Raw genomic sequence first — 19,267 nt, forward strand, 5'->3', positions numbered from 1 at the left:
TCAAAGTGGGAAGAACAAAAAGGATTCAAGGTAGTAAATCTAGTAATGTAGTAGGGAATGTCAAACCAATCAAAGGAATGTGATTATTGAGTGAATTTTGTTTTGTTAGGAAAGAGAATCAGAAAATTATTTAGTGAATCTAATTTTGTTAAACTTTGTAATACGGAGTGTCCAGCCAATCAAAGGTCTGGGATTGTATACCAATAATCAATATTCTCCCAATTCCTTTATCCTCATTTTTATATTCCGAATCTTCAGTTCTAATACACTGGATCTATTAAATAAATGTGATTCCATCTGCAAGTCCTAGCTTGATTTTAGTAGTTAAGTCTGCCAAGTTGTTTGAATTCAGCTATTTCACTTGGTGACAAGCCAGCTCAAACAAAAATCAAAATGAATTTCTAATCAATTGGCCTGGTCCATGTAGCATGTTTGGGTATTTTTGGCAACACAAAGTAGAAGCATGACTTCAGCTACCCTCAGTTCTCTGACTAGTGAACTTGAATACTCTAGACAAAAATATAACCTTACCTATTAAAGAGGTAGCCTCGGGCAATAGCTAGCTACCAAACCTTTCATGGTTCTCAGAGAATTCTACTGACTGACTAATAAAATCGACTATTATTTGTGTAGGAAAGGCCCAAAGGCTAAAAGCTATAAGATCATGTTAGGGAAGCATGTGCTCATCTACCCTCCTTTCATTTATAGTAAAACCCAAAGACGCAAACAAAAATGAGGCTTGATCTCCAGTGAGATCCTTGGCCATTTTTTTCTATGACTACTACTGTCACCATTTACAACAAAACCCATCTGACTAAAGTAGGTAAAGGGTGAAAAGCTACCTATTTGTTCTTCTAGCTACACTCTTCCCCATCAAAGACTTGCTCGAGCATCCACACCTCTTACGGAGTACATAATTGTACCCAAAAAATTTTAAAAAAAAAATCATACTGTCAATACTGGACAAGTTCAGCTTTAAGCTACTGGGGATTGTGAGTCTCACACTGCAGTCTCTCCAGAAAAACCACCCCCTCAAGTGATCAATAAATTGCGGAGACAGCAACACCATCAGAAACCTACAGGCAACGATGCTGCACAAAAATCCCATCTACTACATCTAAAGTTCTAAACCCAAGAGAAAATGGTTGCTATGATACCACGAAAATTCTTCTGAATCTATACGAAACCCACCATCCCATACTGCACATAGTTCTCAACAACTTTTCATTCTCTATTAGGAGCAATTAACATGTTATATTGCACTAGCCACCAATACACGGGCTTAAAACTAGAGTCAGCGCTCAAAATTCTAAATGCTACTAGCACTAGTCATACCAGTATCGCAAAAAGTTAAAAGCTTTGAAACAACATCAAATCCTTGAAACAACATCAACAATATCAAAGGTCAGCTAGCTTCCAGGAAACTAAGTGATTGTGGTACGGCCTCGGACAAAATTTAGAAATTAAAGCTGCATTTATGTCTAGCCTACCATACAACAACAATGCCATAATGCAAAGGATTCTTAGCTACCTACAACCCATTAATATGATCATATGAATTCATACAGAAGTTCATCAGACGGAATGCTGCAATGACGAAAACATGATAAATTGATACAAATTACGTAACAAACTACACCTATTTGCCAATTAATAGACACGAAATAGGTAATAAACGTGCTAACGTATCTCTGATTTCAGTGTCATACATAATTCATATACATACAGCGAATTAATAAAAAAAGATTAATCAATTCAATCACCTGGAAAAGTGGAAAAAGAAAATGAAGAAGAGGAATCAGATACCAACAGAACACCGTCGGGGCCCACCGGATAAATTCCCCTTGGTAGAATTAGATGAAAATGCAACTGATAAATCGTCGCAAAAAACCCTAAGAAACCGTCTTCGAGCTCTCCAACCCCCAGCCTTAAACCTGACTAACGCCAACACCTGAACATCGAATTTGACGCTACCTCTAGAGCGATCATCCCTCAATTTGTTCACCAAATCCAACTCAAGATAAGCCGAGGATGCCACAAGCTGGGCATCCATGGTGGTGACATTCTTAGTCCCCTGCTCAAACGGCGGAAGTTGATTCTGGGAAACCAGGGAGTTCTTGTAGAACAAGCGGGCCTCGATCTCGTCGTAGTAGACGTGGAGCTTGTGGTTAGGGTTAGCGACGGAGAAGTGGAAGGACCAAGTGCCGGAGATCTGGGAGGGAGAGGTGGAGGTGTTGAGGGAAGAAAGCGTGACAGAATCGACAGTGAAGGAGGGGATACGAGGGCGGAGTACGAGCCAAACGATGAGGAGGATGACACCGAAAATGATGAAAACAGCGATGAGTGCCGCGAAGAAGCGGCGGAAGAAGGTAGCGCGTGGTTGGGGAGGGTAGTACGGTTGTGGCGCGTTGTAGTTTGGATAATAATAGTTGGATTGTGGCGGTGGCGGGTAACCGTTTTGTGGTGGGGCCGGGTACCCGGTGGCGGGGCGTGATTGGTCTGTCATTCAAGGCGGTTATTTTTTGTTTTAGCAGAGGAACAAATTGGGGGATTCTGATGGTTGAGGAGAGTGTAATGTGTAATGGGATTGAAGAGGAAAAACAAGTCGTCATGCCAACCTTTGCCCACTTTGGGTTTGTACTTTTTGTATACACAACGAAGATGCCACCCAATAAACACGCCCTTGCTTTTCTTAGATTTTTATACTAGTATATATTCTCCATTCTTTTAATATTGTGTTAGGGTACACATTATTTTTAAACATTTATGTGATCACAACTCAAAAGGCTAAGATTAAGACAAGGGAAAAGCAATATTCCATCCCACAATTATAAATACAATGTAGAGGCACTAATGCACTAAGCATCCTAGTAAATGTCGACGTTCTTCCCTTCCTAATTCAGAGGTATCGATCTCTCAATATATTACGTCTTTACAATTTGAGGATTTACAATAGAGTAAAAACTACATGATTAAGCTCATATGTAGGGCCTGTTCTAATACGATTATTTTCAGTTCAGTTCAGCTCTAATAAGTTTAGTTTAGTTCAACTCTTAATTTCCTTCTCTTATAAAATATTCATTTCACTTCAATTCATCTCTAATAAGTTCAGTTTAGCTTAGCTCAGCTCAATTCAGTCAATGAGAATAGGCCCGTAGATTGGGGCATATATATATATATATAGGGTCAGGATCCAGTGAGAACCCATCCCTTATGTAGGGACAAATTTCAGCCATTAGATTGTATTAAATCCAACAGCTGAGATTGTTCAACTAGTAATGACAATAATGTAATTCTTAAAATAAACACATCAATCCCCAAAACCCAAATTACGTACAATTTGTATACTTCTCTTTCCCTCTCTTCAAAGCTTGAAGGTGAGATTACAATGGAGACTAAAAATTGAAGATCGATGATTTCTCTCTCCTCTTCTTCACTGCTAAATTAACAAATGAGCAAAAGCTTAGTTGCTCATTTGTCAAATGAGCAAATACTTGGTTGCTAATTTAACAAATGAGCAAATAGTTAGTTGCTCATTTGTCAAATGAGAAAATATTTCTTTAATCAACAAGCATTTCTTTGCTCATTTGTGAAATGAGCAACCATTAGTTTGCTCATTTGTCAAATAATTAGTTGCTCATTTGTAAAATAAGCAAACATTTCTTTGATAATTTAATTTGGAAAATGAGTAATCAATTATTTGATCATTTAGCAAATGAGCAAATAGTTAGTTGCTCATTTGTCAAATGAGCAAATACTTAGTTACTAATATTACAAATGAGCAAAAACTTTGGTGCTCATTTGTCAAATGAGCAAAGATTTCTTCAATAATTCATTAAATCAAAAGCATTTCTTTGCTCATTTGTCAAAGAAGCAAATAATTAGTTACTTAAATTATTTGAAAAATAAGCAAACAATTCTTTGATCATTTGGAAAATGAGCAGTCAATTTTTTGCTCATTTAGTAAATGAGCAAATAGTTAGTTGCTCATTTGTCAAATGAGCAAATACTTAGTTGCTAATTTAACAAATGGGCAAACTTAGTTGTTCATTTGTCAAATAAGCAAACATTTCAAACGGAAATTGATGGAAAATAGCCAAAAATCGCAAAACAAATTGACGAAAACCTTAATTAATGAAGAATTTAATTGACAAAAACCTTAATTAATCAAACTAAAATCAACGAAAATCAAACTATAATCAACGAAAATCACCTTGACAAAGAATCAATGAAGTTTAAAGAAGAATGGATGAAGAATCAACGTAAATAGCAGTAAGAAACGGAGCAGAGAAATTGAAGGAGCAGAGAGAAAATGACGCGTCGAATGAAGGAGGAGAGAAAAAACGCTGGAATATTGTTTTTGAAATTATGTTTGATTGGGATAAATTGTAGTCATTAGATGCAATTGATCAACGGTTGTAATATGTCCTCACATATAATATGGTTCTCACATAAGGGATGCGGTCTCATATATGATCTCATTTCTATATATATATATATATATATATATATATATATATATATATATATATATATATATATATATATATATATATATATACACTACTTTGGTGCCCCGTGTGATGCCAAGGTTATTTATTGAATTTTAAAATAAACTTTTTATCTATGTATCAAGTTTAAATTATATCATTGATACAAATTTAGTTAGGAATTGATGTGATTTTGTGACGATTTAAATTACGTAGTAAGCATGTAATGACTAATGATAATACTGGTGAAAATGTTTGATTTAAAAAATTATTTTTTTAAAAAAAAGCAAACTAAGTTTGAAATATTAGAAAGTTCTAAAAATTAGCTAAAAATAAAATAAACAATAAAATTGTGATTATCCTGTTGAGTTGACCTAAACCTAAAACTTTGATCTAGTGTGAACATTTCTTAACCTCTGACTTGAAGTGACTTGACCCGAAATGACCCGTGACCCGACCCGGTTGACAATCTACATAAAGTAATAAAATCATTTTAGATTGTGAAGTATTTTATTTCAATCAATTAGGATATATTATAAATATTATAAATGAATATTATACGTTTTGAATCACATCCTTCGCTCAAAAAATAAGTATTTTATCGGAGATAAAACTCTAAATTAACAATTTTTTCCTATAACTCTATCAAAATTTTTATTGAAAATAAAACTCTAAACTAACTTTTTTTTTTTTTTTATCCTACAAAATCTATCAGTTTTTATCCTACTAAAAAATACTTTTTTATTCATAAAAAAATATATCCAAATAAATTCTATGTGTCATACGAATATTTAATTGTTGCATATGTGGCGCAACACTTGGCGAAAAGTTGAAATGCCAAGTGTCGTTATTTCGTAGCCTGACTATATATATATATTATAGAAGTAAGATACGTGGAGTAGGTTAGGAATGTTTTCTCGCTAGACCGTTTCCTAATTTATCAAAAAGTAAAAAAACAAAAATAAAAAAAAAAAAAAATTGTTGTCCATAAAAGGGTCTATATCTTGGAGCGTCAATAGAATATCCAAGAGAAGCAACATGATCTGCTACCCAATTTCCTTCTCGGTAGATATGTTGGAACTTGAAGTTCGAGAATGGATCCTCATCAACAGTTAGAGCTTCCCTGAGCAGTTAATTGACTCTGCAAGATATTAATAACCGTTGGATTATCACCTTCAATAAAAATATTGGAGATATTATGCTCTCTAGCTAAGAGGAGGCCATTGCGAAGAGCAAAGGCTTTAGCAAGAAAAGTCAGGCAAAAGCCTAGGTTGTAAGTACGGCCAGCACAATGATTCCCTAAATGGTCTCTAATTGTGAAGGGCAGAACCATCAAATTGAGCTTACAGTAGCCCACCGGGGAAGGGACCAAGATATAATAACAGGGGCGGGTTGAGCACTAGTATGAATAGGCTTATTGCTTAGAAGGTGGATATCATCCAAGATTGAACAAGCTTGTCATTCCTGAAACAAAGAAAAGGGGCGAATATAAATACTATTTGTATTGGCGGTACGGTATAGTTGTATATATAGGGTGTTCTTTTTATTTTTTATTTTTTTTTTTTTTTTTTGGAAAGGTAAGAAAAATAAATATTAGGTAGCCTTCCTCATGAGGGATAATGTAGATTATGTAGTTTATCTCTTGGTGTATATGTATATGTAGATAAACTTGAGCTTATACAAGGTCGATTGTTGAGCACCTTTTATGTAATACAAAAGTTGATTAATAAATGCTATTGAGCACTTTTTAAGTAATAAAAAAGTTGATTAATAAATGCTATTGGGGATTTTTCAGTAGATTCTAGATAGAGGTGGGTGATTTTGGTGGGGTTGGGTTCTTTCGGCCTTTCGGGTAGGTAGGGGTGGTTTCAGGGTGGCTTAAGTGGTGGGCATTGGTGGTGCCGTGGTGGTATGGTCTTACCAAGGGTGAGTTGGTAATTTTTAGATCAAGGTTAAAATTTAGTCATATAATATAATGGCAAAGTTAGTCATGTAAAACACCAGTAAATGCACGTTTCAAATATATATGCAAAAGCTAAAGCAGAGGGATAGTATAGAATACGGAGTATAACCAAAAAAAAATTCACCGCATAGAAAGTTAAATGATTAGAGGCCACCATTAGAATTAACAAAGGAATACAAAACACAATATGGCATGACTACACATTTTGCTTGTATATGTAATTAAAACGAAATGTACACATCCACACTAAAAAAATTCAAGCCCCATCACAGGGAATTCTTGGGGGGTAAACTAACATTATAAATGAGGAATCTTCTCAAAATACAATAACCAAACCGAAGTGTAATCTGAAACTCTAAATCCCTATAGAGCTCAAAGACCAAAACGGGCTGTTTGTAGGTCGAAGTTAAGATCGAAATGAGAACCTCTAATGCGAGCTTGGTGGGTGAATCAAGCAAGCAAACAACATAACCCAAAGTAAAGGGGGGTATCTTTATAAGGGTGACTTGTGCTGTCAATCACCACTGGGAATTTACAGTTGACAGAGACAAAGATAACAAGTGATCAATGCTTCTTTTTACTAAAGTAGTCCCAGAAGTTTCTTTATTCATGTTATGTTCCAAAATTTTGACAGATGATCCACGTTACCAGCTGCTGACATTAAACGATTTTGACAGCTTACTTTTCTTCCAGTAGAAGAGAAGTGCTTGAAAGAAGTGATGATAACTCCTCTTCTGTTGCTGCTCCGTAACCCTGCCATCTTATTCTACCAAAACTATCTAGCAAGAACATGTACCTGTGAAAAGACATTTTTTGAAAAATATTAACAAAGTACTCAAGACTCAAGAGGTTAGACTACTGAACAAGGTAAACTACTAAGAGAAGCCGAAGATCCAATACCCAGTCAAAAGGTTCAATATCTTGAGCTCCTTTCTGAAGTAATAGTGATCGCCAAAAGAATAGACTAACTGTCTTTGCAGAGCGCCTGAATTCTCAGCTGGATTTGATTTTTTCATCATTCGAAGCAAGAGCCATTTCACAGGATTTCGTGACAGTAACCATGAGTCCACAAATGATACCTGATGTTAACAAAAAATTTAAGTTATAAAATTCATCTTCAATAAAAGGAAAATGAACAAAGAAAATGAAAGGATGTACATGTATCTCCTTTTAATATTATAAAATATTGTCAAGGATTATCTCTGTCATTTGGGTCAATAAGCGAAAAGGAATAATCGTGCTAGGGGGCTTGTCCTTGGTGCCCAGTAGCACACTCCCCCCTATAGAGCTTTATTTAGTTGTAGCCTTGTAAAACTAGTGAACACCCAAGTGTAACACAATAATGGGCCATTTGGGGGCCCAAACGAAGTCCAAATGGGCCCAAATTTAAGGGTCCACCGTATTTTGGGCCAATGAAGACCATGGTGGTGTCGGTTTTCCGAGATGAGGTCCCAAAGTATGACTTTTGGCGGGAGGTAGTCCAAGAAACGCGGGAAGCTTCTAGAAGAGGGCTATTCTACGAGGTTCTTTTGAAGACTACTCTAGAGTGGAAGACTCTAGAATAATCAAGGAAGGTCTGGTACATATTAGAAGTCTTCTAAGTTCTATATATGTACACAACTCTTGTAATATTTTAGAATGTTCTAGGGTTCTCCTTAGCATTCTAGGTAGGAAGGATGTAAAAACCTCCATGTATGTAGTTCCTAAGGAGGTGGGAACTCTCTAGATCCTTGTAGTCTACCCTCCATTTGAGGAGGTTAGGATTTTCTAGATACTCCTTGTAAGTAGGATGGAGTACTATAAATAGGGCTCCAAAGGCTCATTTGTACATTCAAGTTAAGAGTAATACAAAAACATTCCAAAAGCACTTGTGGTCTATTGCAACTCAATTTTTTTCATTCAAACACTTAGAGAGTGTGAGGAAAACCAGGGCACGAGGGGGTCAAGTGAGTGGTCGGGTATACTAACAAGGGTGATAGCTTGTGTGCTTAATTATCTACGACACTTAGTCATAAATTTGGACTAAGGCACTTAGGGAGAGTGCTAAGTTCAACCATAGGCACTAAGGGCAACCTATGTGAAGTAAAGAAACAGATCATCATGTAGGCTTGTATCATTTAAGGAAAACTTTTCCTAATGCTAAACAAAAAACTATGCTTACACATTGTAAATAAAGAGACAAATCCAAGGGTCATTCCATCATAATCTAAAAATTAAAGAAAGTAAGCTCTCTAACTAAATTATCCTAACAAGCCCATTCTAATATCTCAATAAAAAATAGGAAAAATTGATTCTAATAATCTCACCTTTTGCCGGTTGACTATTAATAATCCCACCTTTGGATTATTATTTAATAATCCCACCTTTATAGGGGATCTTCTTTTATTGGTCCCTTATTACCGGTAACCTGTATATTAGGTAAAAAATTTTTTAAAAAAAATTCAGTAACACGTGTCACTAAATAATTGGTCAAAAAAAAAAAAACATTTTAAAATAAATTCTGATGAAAATGATTAAAAAAACAAAATGTTCAGCCAAACCCCAACGACTACCTTGACCACCAAACTCCGGCAGCCCCTCCTCCCCATCCCCATCGCTGGAACCCCCACCCCCACCTCCGGAACCCGCATCCCCACCGCCGGAACCCCTATTCCCACCCCCACGCAGCAAACCCAACCCTTAATTTCAATGAATTAAGAAAATTAAAAAAAAAAAAAGTAAAAATCTTCAAGATCGAGCAGAAGGGATGGCTTAGGTAGGAGTTTCGGCGGTTTTTGGCGGTGTGAGAGGACGCTTTCGGCGGCTTTTGGCGTTTTTCAAGGTGGTGGTTATAGTGGTTTCGGGGTTGGGATTTAATTTGGATTGGGGTGATTTCGGAGGTGCCTTATAGCCGACTAGGTGGTTCTGGTATTGAGGGGTTTCGGCCGGCCGTTTTCAAGGGTTTAAAGTGGCGGCCGGCCGATTTTGGGTGGGGCTAGGGTGAGAGTTGGGGTTTCACGGTGGGTGGGGTGGCTGGTGGGTATTTTTCTTTTCTTTTCTTTTTTTAGTTTTTAATTTTTTTTTTTAAATTTTCAACCAATTACAAAATGACACGTGGCATATAACTTCTCAAAACCGGCTACTAACAGGTTAGAGACCAATAAAAGAAGATCCCCTACAAAGGTGGGATTATTAAATAATAATCTAAAGGTGGGATTATTAATAGTCAACCGGCAAAAAGTGGGATTATTAGAATCAATTTTTCCTAAAAAATATCAATTATACACCATCAAAAGATGCATAAACAAAATTCCATAACATAAGATTTTGAATGATTGATTGAACAAAAATTCAATTATACTTGCTGAGGATAATTATTTGTGGCGTGAATTATCGACAATCCCCATTTTTTACTAAGCGAACGAGTTCGAACACTCCGATTTTTTCTAGGGGATGAAAGGGATCAAAAAGTCGTAATTGCAATTAATAATCATCACCTGCCCAAGAAAATTCTACTCGATCAATTGAATGTCGAACAAAATCCATCCATTCTTCATCAAGAAAATGCAGATACCATTGATAATTTTTCATGGTTGCTCCCCTTCTTTCAATCAGCAATCGAAATACATAGAATTCGCTCGTTTGTAAATCTATAGCAGTAAAAAAGATAGTGACTTTCATATTACATAGAATTCTCTTGTTCGTAAATCTATATAAGTCAAAACGATATTGATTTTCATATTACATAGAATTCTCTCGTTTGTAAATCTATATCAGTCAAAAAAATAGTGACTTTCATATTTTCATCATCTAAATTTTCTAAGGGAACATTAAAAAAAGCTATGCAATACTAAGTCGTGTTCTTGTGAAAGATATGGTAAAAGAAACAATTCTAACATTCGCACTGTGACGGTCAAACGTCTATCACTCTTTGATTGAGTCAACACCTTAGGAAAATGATTATTATATGAGCCATGTTCCTGATAAAGAAGAAATGTTTGATGGACTATTGGTGTATTCTTTGTTGAATTTTAAATTTTCTTTACTTCTCAAGATTCTGTTTTATTCCTCCACGGGATACCAAACTACCAATATATAGAGGACTCAGATTAATCCTTAGGCCATACTATGAACCTGCACATATTCTAAGGACAATCCACTACCCTCATCAGTTGTCCACTCTAAAATCGCACACTGAACATCTCAACCCTTATTGAAATGCCACTAATGTTCCCAAATAAAGTTCTCAACTTTTCGGTTGGCATACAGATTTACGGACACCATAACGCAGCCATCAATAAACAAGCCGGAGCAGCCATAACAAGCTTGACCTCAACAAGTTATATCCATATACCTTCAAATCATTACATGAGAAGCCATGCTCATTTAAGTGGGACCCTAGCATGCCAAGTGATAACTTGCCTCATGTGTAAAGCTAAACTGAAAAAGGGCAATTGAACTTGCCAAAAGAACTTAATTTTCCATGTTCGGTAATAGCTGATTACAGGATATGATGGTAATAGACTAGCCTGGATCCTAGAATGAGTTATAGGTGTCAGAGGAAGAAAGAGTGAAATTATTGTTATGACAATATACCCTATGATCTTCTTTGTTCTACCCATTAAAAATCTTTTTGTGAGATTTTTTATTAAAAAAAAAGTCAAAGTGGGAAGAACAAAAAGGATTTGAGGTAATACATTAGAATGCATGTTCAACCAATCAAAGGAATGTGATTATTGAATGAACTTTGTTTTGTCAGGTAAGAGAATCAAAAAATGAATCTAATTTTGTTAAACTCTGTAGTAGGGAGTGTCCAGCCAATCAAAAGACTGGGATTTTATATTAATAATCAATTCTCCCAAATTCCTTTATCCTCATTTTTATTTTCGGATCTTCGGTTTTAATACACTTTATCTATTAAATAATGTGATTCCATCCACAAATCATAGCTTGTTAGTTGTTAATAGTAGTTAACTCTGTTATTTTGTTTTTAATTCAGCCTTTTCACTTAGTGACAAGCCAACTAAAAACAAAAAATCAAAATAAATTTCTAATCAATCGGTCCATGGTGCATGCTTGGGCATTTTTGCAACACAAAGTAGGAGCATGACTTCAGCTGCCCTCACTGACTAGTGAGCTTAAATATTCAAAATTTAACCATACCTGTTAAAGGGGTAGCCTCAAGCAATAACTAGCTACACAAATTTTCATGGATCTCAGAGAATTATTTTACTGACTGACTAGTAAAATTGACTATTATTTTTGTAGGAAAGGCCCAAAGGCAAAAGGCTATATGTTCAAGTTAGAGAAGCTTGTGCTCGTCTACCCTCCTTTCATTTTCAGTAAAACCCAAAGAAGCAAACTAAAATGAGGATTGGCCTTCAGTGAGATCCCCTGGCCGTTTCTTTCTATGACTACTACTGTCACCATTTACAACTGAACCAATTTGACTAAAAAAGGTAAAGGACGAAAAAGCAACCAATGTGTTCTTCCAGCCATACTTCCCACCATCCCATACTGCACATAGTTCTCTAGAACTTTCATTCTCTATTAGGAGTAATTAACATGTTATATAGTACTAGCCACCAATACACAGGCATAAAACTAGAAAGATTTATTCTAGATGTAGTTTCTCATTATATTTTGCATTAGTAATATTCCGTAGAGGGAGAGCTGGAACCACTCATAAGAGATGATTCTGCAGGTTATCTAATATATTCTTTTTTAGTTACTCCAAACCTCATGTATTGATTAGGGTCAGTCCTCAAAATTGTAAAAGCTACTAGCACTAGTCATACCAGTATTGCAAAAAGTTAAAAGCTCTGAAATGAAAAAATTTAAATGAAAGATCAGCTAAGCTGCCAGGAAATTTAGGTGATTGTGCCAAGACCTCTTTTGGAAGGAAAAAATTTAGAAATAAAAATTTCTACAATGAAGTTCAACTCTATAGTCACTAGACCTTAGAAATTAAAGCTGCATTTTAAATGTCTAGCCTACTGCCCAGTAACTATGTCTATGCAAAGAATTTTTAGCTACAACCCACTGAATATGATCATTTTGATTCATACAGTAATTATTCATTTGTTGAACAGAAAGTGCATTAGAGCTTTAAATAACTTAGCTGGAATGCTGCAAGGATGAAAACATGAATAGATACAAAGTATGTAATAGACTTCACCTTTTGCAGAAATTATAAGGATTAAATTTAATGCTGAACATCCCACATAAAAGTAAATATGTAGATGCAAAAGGCTAGAGAATTTCAGTTGAAAGATACATGACATAGATGATAATATGACCCGTGAATTGGAAGAAGTAATGCTAGGATGGTTGAACTTTGTTATCAATTAGACAAAGTCATCCAGGCAGGTTAATACAAGAATGCACTTAAAATAATATAAACATCTTAATTTTATGTTAAACACAATTCATACCATCAACAGGTCATATAAATAAAAATAAGCATATACATAATTTAGGGAGGAAGCCCCCAGAGCATACCTAAGCCAAATAACACATTGCATGGACTTGTTCATATTTCTTATTGAGCCATCAAAGATTAGAATTATATTAAAGCATCAGCTACTAAAAACTCAACCACACAACACAGCTTACTAAAGAAATCATAGAACCTGTGGGCTGTGGTTAACCTTGTGCACATAGGGGATGCAAAGGCCAACCCACTATTTAATCCTAAGATACATTTAAAAGCATAATGTACCTCGTAAAGGTGGATATTCTTGGAATCACTGAAAGCATTCAGAAATGGTTTGCTCCAAGTATCATTCATTGCCTGTAAATGAACATGGAAAAGTCAGACCAAAGAGCTACCACAGAAAGCATGTCACCTTAAAAAACTTTTTTTTAAGAAGAAAATGCCCTAGGGCAGTAGGGCCCAAGATCCAGATTTGTTGCACAAAATTAAAGATATTAAGCATTTTGTATTTTAGGATATCACAGCTGTTTAGTCTTTACACACTGGACCAAGACAGCAATGCAAGATCTCTAACAAATGAAAAAAGCAAGACATTGTAAAACAGATTCCTAACATGAAAATTAACCGAGCATTCTTCTTACAGCTAAATCAAATCTCCTGGTACAGAACATATTAGCAGTGGCTGCGTGTAAGTGCTCAACCATAAATTACGTTCAACAGGACAATATTGTTGCAGCAAGAACACAAGCTTACATTTATATAACAAGACTCAACAGCCTGAAACATTCAGATCAAGTGGACAACCCTGAGAAAATGGACAAAGTGATACATCTGGAAAGGGCCAAAAGTCTGGGCAAAGCCAGCCATATCAAATGACCCACTAGAAATCCTCTCATGCTAATATGTCGCTTGAAGGCTGAATTTGCAAGATGGGAATGTTGTTCAGGAAAGAGATAGGGAGCTTCAATTGGAACCCTCACCAAACATTTGAAGGGAGGTAGACTCGCTGCTAATAAAAAGGGTTTGACTTATATTGTTTCTATGATTGATTATTCAAAATCCAGTGGCTCAATCGCACAAAGATGAGGTCATATATAGATCTGAGAAATAATGCTACTCTTAAATCTCTATGTTGTGTGTCAGACTGACAATTATAAATCTAGGAAAACCTATTGAAGTATTGATGCAATATGGAATCTTATCACGACCTACCATACTTCAAAAAGAAGATACTGTATTGTGAAATTAAGGACAATTGAGGATAGAAATGTCTTCCACTCTGAGCCACACATCATGAATGATCTTGCCATCATCCTTAAACACTGGATTTCAAATATTGATATTAAAAGCTGAATCTCTTCAAGTCATACCCCTATGGGTCATATTTCCTGGTCTTCTTAATTGTCGAAGTGAAAGATCATTGAAAAGAGATGGGAGTGCTACAAGGGTTCCATTACATGCCGAAGTATACATCAAAATTTTCTTTGCCAGTCAACTCAGTGCAAATTTAATATAGCAATGGCTAGAGATGGTAGTGGTTGAGAATCTAAAGGGAGTAATATTGATCAGATGATAGCGTATGATTGAAACAACCTGATAGTTTAAAAAAGTCAAGCTGATGGCCATGATAGTAAAAATAAATAAATAATAAAAAAGAATGTCGCTTAGGAGAAATTTCTATCTAATACAACATACTTTGTCACCACCAGGGAATATTCAGAATTCAGAAAGCAGAGCTTTTTCTGGTGTGATAATTCCTAGAGTAGTAAGGCAGCCACCAGGTCCTTATAAGAGTTGGATTGTAGCCCGTAGATGTGAGAGTGAATGTGAAATCCTTCCTAAAAAATGGATATAGGGTGAAGCCTGATGCAATTCACGGGTAAGGACATTTTTGGCGTGAAGATTAGGAAAATACAAGAGTTGCTGGCGGATATATGATACATTAATCTCTTCAATTCTTCATTATGGTATAATACAAATTAATTTGGATGAAACAAAAGGATCGATAAGACAGCAACACTAAAAATCCAAAAGGCTGAATCACTTCAGAGAAATAGTAATTGACAAGGTAAGCCAATTTTAAGAACCATGCCTACCTAATCTTTGAAATGCAAGCAAGTTTTCAACAATTTGATCTTCATAAACTATAACTTCAATCCCCAATTTTAACAACTTCGGAAAAAATCATAATCCTCGAGACAATTAACATATAAGGCATATATGAAGAGGTAGCATAGAACAGTTCAAATACAAACCTGAGAACTAGCACGAAACGACAGACAAAGTAAAGTTGCTTTAGGAAGATCCACATTGTCGCGATCAACCACATTACCATCTGACCCAATTGGGAGCTTAAAACTTTTACCATCTGAATAACTAACATCCACTGATGGAAACTTTGCAGCTACAGCAGCAGGGATTAGAGTCTTACTTGCCATAGCAATCTAACCAGAATAAGTCGAAAAACATCAAATTAACAAAAACCCAATTTGCATATTGTCTAAAACAAGCAAAATAACACCAAATTTCAACAATTTTTCACAGAAATAAATTGAAAAATCCTTTAAATTAACAACTTAAAAGATTACCTTGCCACCATTTTTTTTGAGATCAGACATATCAGCAAAATATCCCCTACTCATCTCATCTTTACTGTCCTAAATTTAAACAAAAATTACCACACATCAAAATGCATAAATATCAAAATTTTGAAACCCAACAAAATTACTCGGAAAATAAAAAAACACAGTTGACAAATCATGAATACATACAGTCGAGCACGTTCTTTCTCAATTGCATCTTTGTTACCCATCTGAAATTACATATTAACATCAATAATCATTCACAGAATACCAAAAAAAAAAATCAAAATTGAACAAGATTCAATAGGGCATTTATAGTAAGCGAAACCTGGTAGAAATCGAGAAAGCGGATAGAGGTAGAGTTTGAAGGATTGGGAAATGGGGAAAATGCGAAAGAGTCATGATTTGCTAATTGTTTCCGAGAGCTTAGAATTGATCGTCTTACAATGGCTGCTTGGTCTGTAAAACGTCTCATTCTCCACATTTTTCTGTCTAACTATCGAGCACGGTGAGCACTGAGCACAGAGTTTTGTTGATGATGGGGCACTTCAGACACCCTGTGCGGACGGGTTGTGTTTTTGTTTGATAGGGGTGTTAATCGAGCAAGTGGATCATGAGTAGGGTTGCTCGACTCGTACTCGTTAATTTTATTTTCGAGTCGAGTTGATCACGATTTGCTCATTTAAATATTTAGGTCTGTTAAATATTTATTGATTATATATTTTTCTTTTTATATAAAAATATTCTATTTATGAGTTATGAGTATTATTTTAAATTTTAGTAAGTGTTACATTAAATTTTTGTTTTTAAAGATAGAAAAATAGAAAATATTGAATTTTTTGTACACTTATTGAGTTTTGAGCTAATTTGAGCGAGTACGAGCAAATTCGAGTTGAATTTTGACCGATCGTTCATCGAGTCAAGTTCGAATTGCTCGCGAGTTGCTTTGCTCAATTAGCACCCCAGCTACATAGAAAATTGTAATTAAAAAATATATAATGATAATTAATACATATTATACTACGTATTTGACGTTTTAGTAATATCATCAATATTTTTTTTTACCACCAACCATTTCTAAAACATCAAAAATTACCACTTCTTTGCCTTAAGCCTCTAGCATGACGTCATTTTTGGGTTTTACTTTTACTTTTCGCTTTTTCTCCTTTTCTCACGATTTCCCCTTCTCTATTCATTAATCTATCTCAAATTTGCAAAAAAATACTTAAAATCTAAAAGTGAAAACTAAAGTAGGCTTTCAAAAGTCATTCTCCTTGCTTCAATACTCAAATGTAATCATGAAAAAGGTATGAATTATTGTTTTGCGGTTTTAGAAACTTAAATTTGAGGTTTTAAAATCAAATAATTATTAGGGTTTTAAAATCAAATTGGGAATTTGATTATAGTGAGGTATGCGGGAAATTAGCTCAAATTTTATGAATTCCACATTATGATTAACAAAATTATGGTTGTCATTGATGTTTTATTTACCACAATAAATAAATAAATAACCCAAAATTTACCTAGCTATTTGTCCGATAAATATGCATGAGTTTAAAAGCAATAGGTTTCCAAAGGTTGGTATTATCGTCTTTGTTGTTCATTTTTTGTCCCTCTTTGCGTTCTTTTACGATGAAATTATATACTACCTCCGTCTCATTTTTTTTGCAACTTTGGGTATTATTTGTGAGAAAAAATATTCCAAAGTTGCATAAAATATGAAACGAAGGTAGTATTTTATATGACCTCTCGTTGAGGCCACATGATGATGTCTCTTAATTGTGAATTTAATGATCTATTGCAAGGTATGGGACTTGAGTCCCTCATCGATCATATGAGGGTCAATGTGGGGTTTAAATGGGACAATGGGTTCTCTTCCTCCTAAGCTAGCTTTTGCGGATGCCTCTGCCATTATCCTGTATCGATATTAAATTATAAATTGAAAAAAATTACCAAAAAAAAAATGAAAATGAAAGAGGAGAGAGAGATCAGATAAGCAATAGAGAAATAATTAATTTGATGGATTAGCATCATTGGTAATTAAAGAAGAAATAAAATGGAAGTGAAAGAACATAAAAGGGGGGAATTGAGGAACATTGAAGGGAATGACGTCATGAAAAGGCATTTGAGCAAACTGATGGTAAAATTTAAAGTTTTGAGCAATTCTTTCAAAAAAAAATGAAATAAAAATTTGGTGGTAATTACTAAAACGTGAACTATAGTATGGGTAAATCATCAAATTTTCCAAAAAAATACTACGTATATATTTGAATAGAAATGCAACTACTCAATATCACCATGCATATCCATGTTCAGAAAAAAACTTGTGTGGACCTGAGGTCCCTACGCGTAGTGCTGTCAAATTTCAAACCGAAACCGTTTAACTGCCCAAAACAAACCGACCCAGATGAGAACCGAACCGATTAAAAACCGTTTTTTTGAAACCGAAAACCGACCCGAACCGTATGTGAATGAACTCAAAACCGAACCGATCCGAATTACGTTACACCGAATAAGAACCGAACCCGTTAATGAACTGAACCAGTTCTAAACCAAACTGAAATCAAACCGAACCGAAAAAGAACCGAACTGTTTCTAACCCGAAACTGTTTGAACCGGGATAAAAACCGTTTACACCGAACAGTTTACAATCCGCAACCCGTTTGCACCAAACTGTATATAAACTGAATCGTATATAAACCGAACCGCTTGCAAACCGAATCGTTTATGAACCAGACCGCTTATAAACGAATCGGCTACAAATTGCTTAATATAAAGAGAATATTAAATCAAGTTAAAAGGTGTTTTAAATAAAATTTAATTATGCACAAATGTTTGCTACCAATAGAGCATTATTATTTTTCCCAAAAATTTTTAATGTAATTATATGGATTAAGCAAAATAATCTTACTATTGATAATACAAAGAACCATTAAGAATTTGAAAATTTATCATAGTACAAAAATTCTTCCTACCAAATATTAGTTTAAAATTTATCATAGTATAAAATATCTTCCTGCTAATTTATTATCATAGTATAAAATATCTTCCTGCCACTAAAAATCCTCCTGCCATAATGAATTTATTTTTTTGAGCCTATGCTAGAGCAGCAAAACTGTAAATTTAGAAGTAATTTGATTTAATCAGAATATTAAAAGCATAAAATAATTTTTGAATCATATAATAAAAATACTCTGAAGTTCACATCAAAATATATGATTCTCATTACAATTACAACAAAACTCAAACCAATTCAACTCTGACTTTTCATTAAAGTACATTTGATCTTTTTTATATGTACAATCTCAAGTTAATTGCTCCATATTTAACTGAAGAAACTAAACCATAGTCAGAAGTAAAAAGAGTAGCATCGCCTAGGCTTGAGGCTAAACACAGCAGCAGTGTAGAACATAAAAAAATGCAGCAGCAACAACAACACTTCCTCTGTTTTCAGACTGTAATGGATAAAAGACAAAGACAAAAAGCAACTCCCAATTATATTTTCAGCTAAATCACTGACTGTAAGCATTACATAAAAAGTAAACACAACTCATAATGCAATTAAACCAACGAATTTTCGGCAAATTTTCATTTTATAATCAACTAAACTCAAAAAGAAAATCAATTGTAGCAGAATTCAGGAGGCAGGAAGAAAAAAGCTATTTAAAAAAAAAAAAAAAAAAAAAAAAAAAAAAAAAAAAAAAAAAAAAAAACTACAACACTCCTATGCCATATGTGAGCAGATTATACTCAACAACATAATTACAACAAAAAGATTAAAGGACGTCAATACCTTCTGAATTAGATGCAAAACTTT

At 34.7% G+C, this 19,267-nt stretch overlaps 2 protein-coding genes across 2 annotated transcripts; both read right to left on the bottom strand.

The window, feature by feature from the left end:
• Window positions 1-1,508: 1,508 nt before the first annotated feature.
• LOC145587835 (uncharacterized protein At1g08160-like) lies at window positions 1,509-2,676 on the bottom strand. The gene has a single exon (XM_081644512.1). It carries the CDS (start codon window positions 2,504-2,506, stop codon window positions 1,799-1,801), a length of 708 nt encoding a protein of 235 aa, XP_081500638.1. The 5' UTR covers window positions 2,507-2,676; the 3' UTR covers window positions 1,509-1,798.
• Window positions 2,677-6,735: 4,059 nt separating this feature from the next.
• LOC145587836 (uncharacterized) lies at window positions 6,736-16,019 on the bottom strand. The gene is made up of 7 exons (XM_081644513.1): window positions 15,779-16,019; window positions 15,640-15,680; window positions 15,457-15,520; window positions 15,124-15,312; window positions 13,154-13,225; window positions 7,354-7,532; window positions 6,736-7,249 (listed from the first exon to the last, which is right to left on the bottom strand). The coding sequence occupies exons 1-7, from the start codon at window positions 15,932-15,934 to the stop codon at window positions 7,132-7,134; spliced, it is 819 nt and encodes a 272-aa protein (XP_081500639.1). The 5' UTR covers window positions 15,935-16,019; the 3' UTR covers window positions 6,736-7,131.
• Window positions 16,020-19,267: the final 3,248 nt, after the last annotated feature.

The sequence above is a fragment of the Chenopodium album genome, chromosome 17, assembly GCF_948465745.1.
Source record: "Chenopodium album chromosome 17, dcCheAlbu1.1, whole genome shotgun sequence".
Lineage (NCBI taxonomy): Eukaryota > Viridiplantae > Streptophyta > Magnoliopsida > Caryophyllales > Amaranthaceae > Chenopodium > Chenopodium album.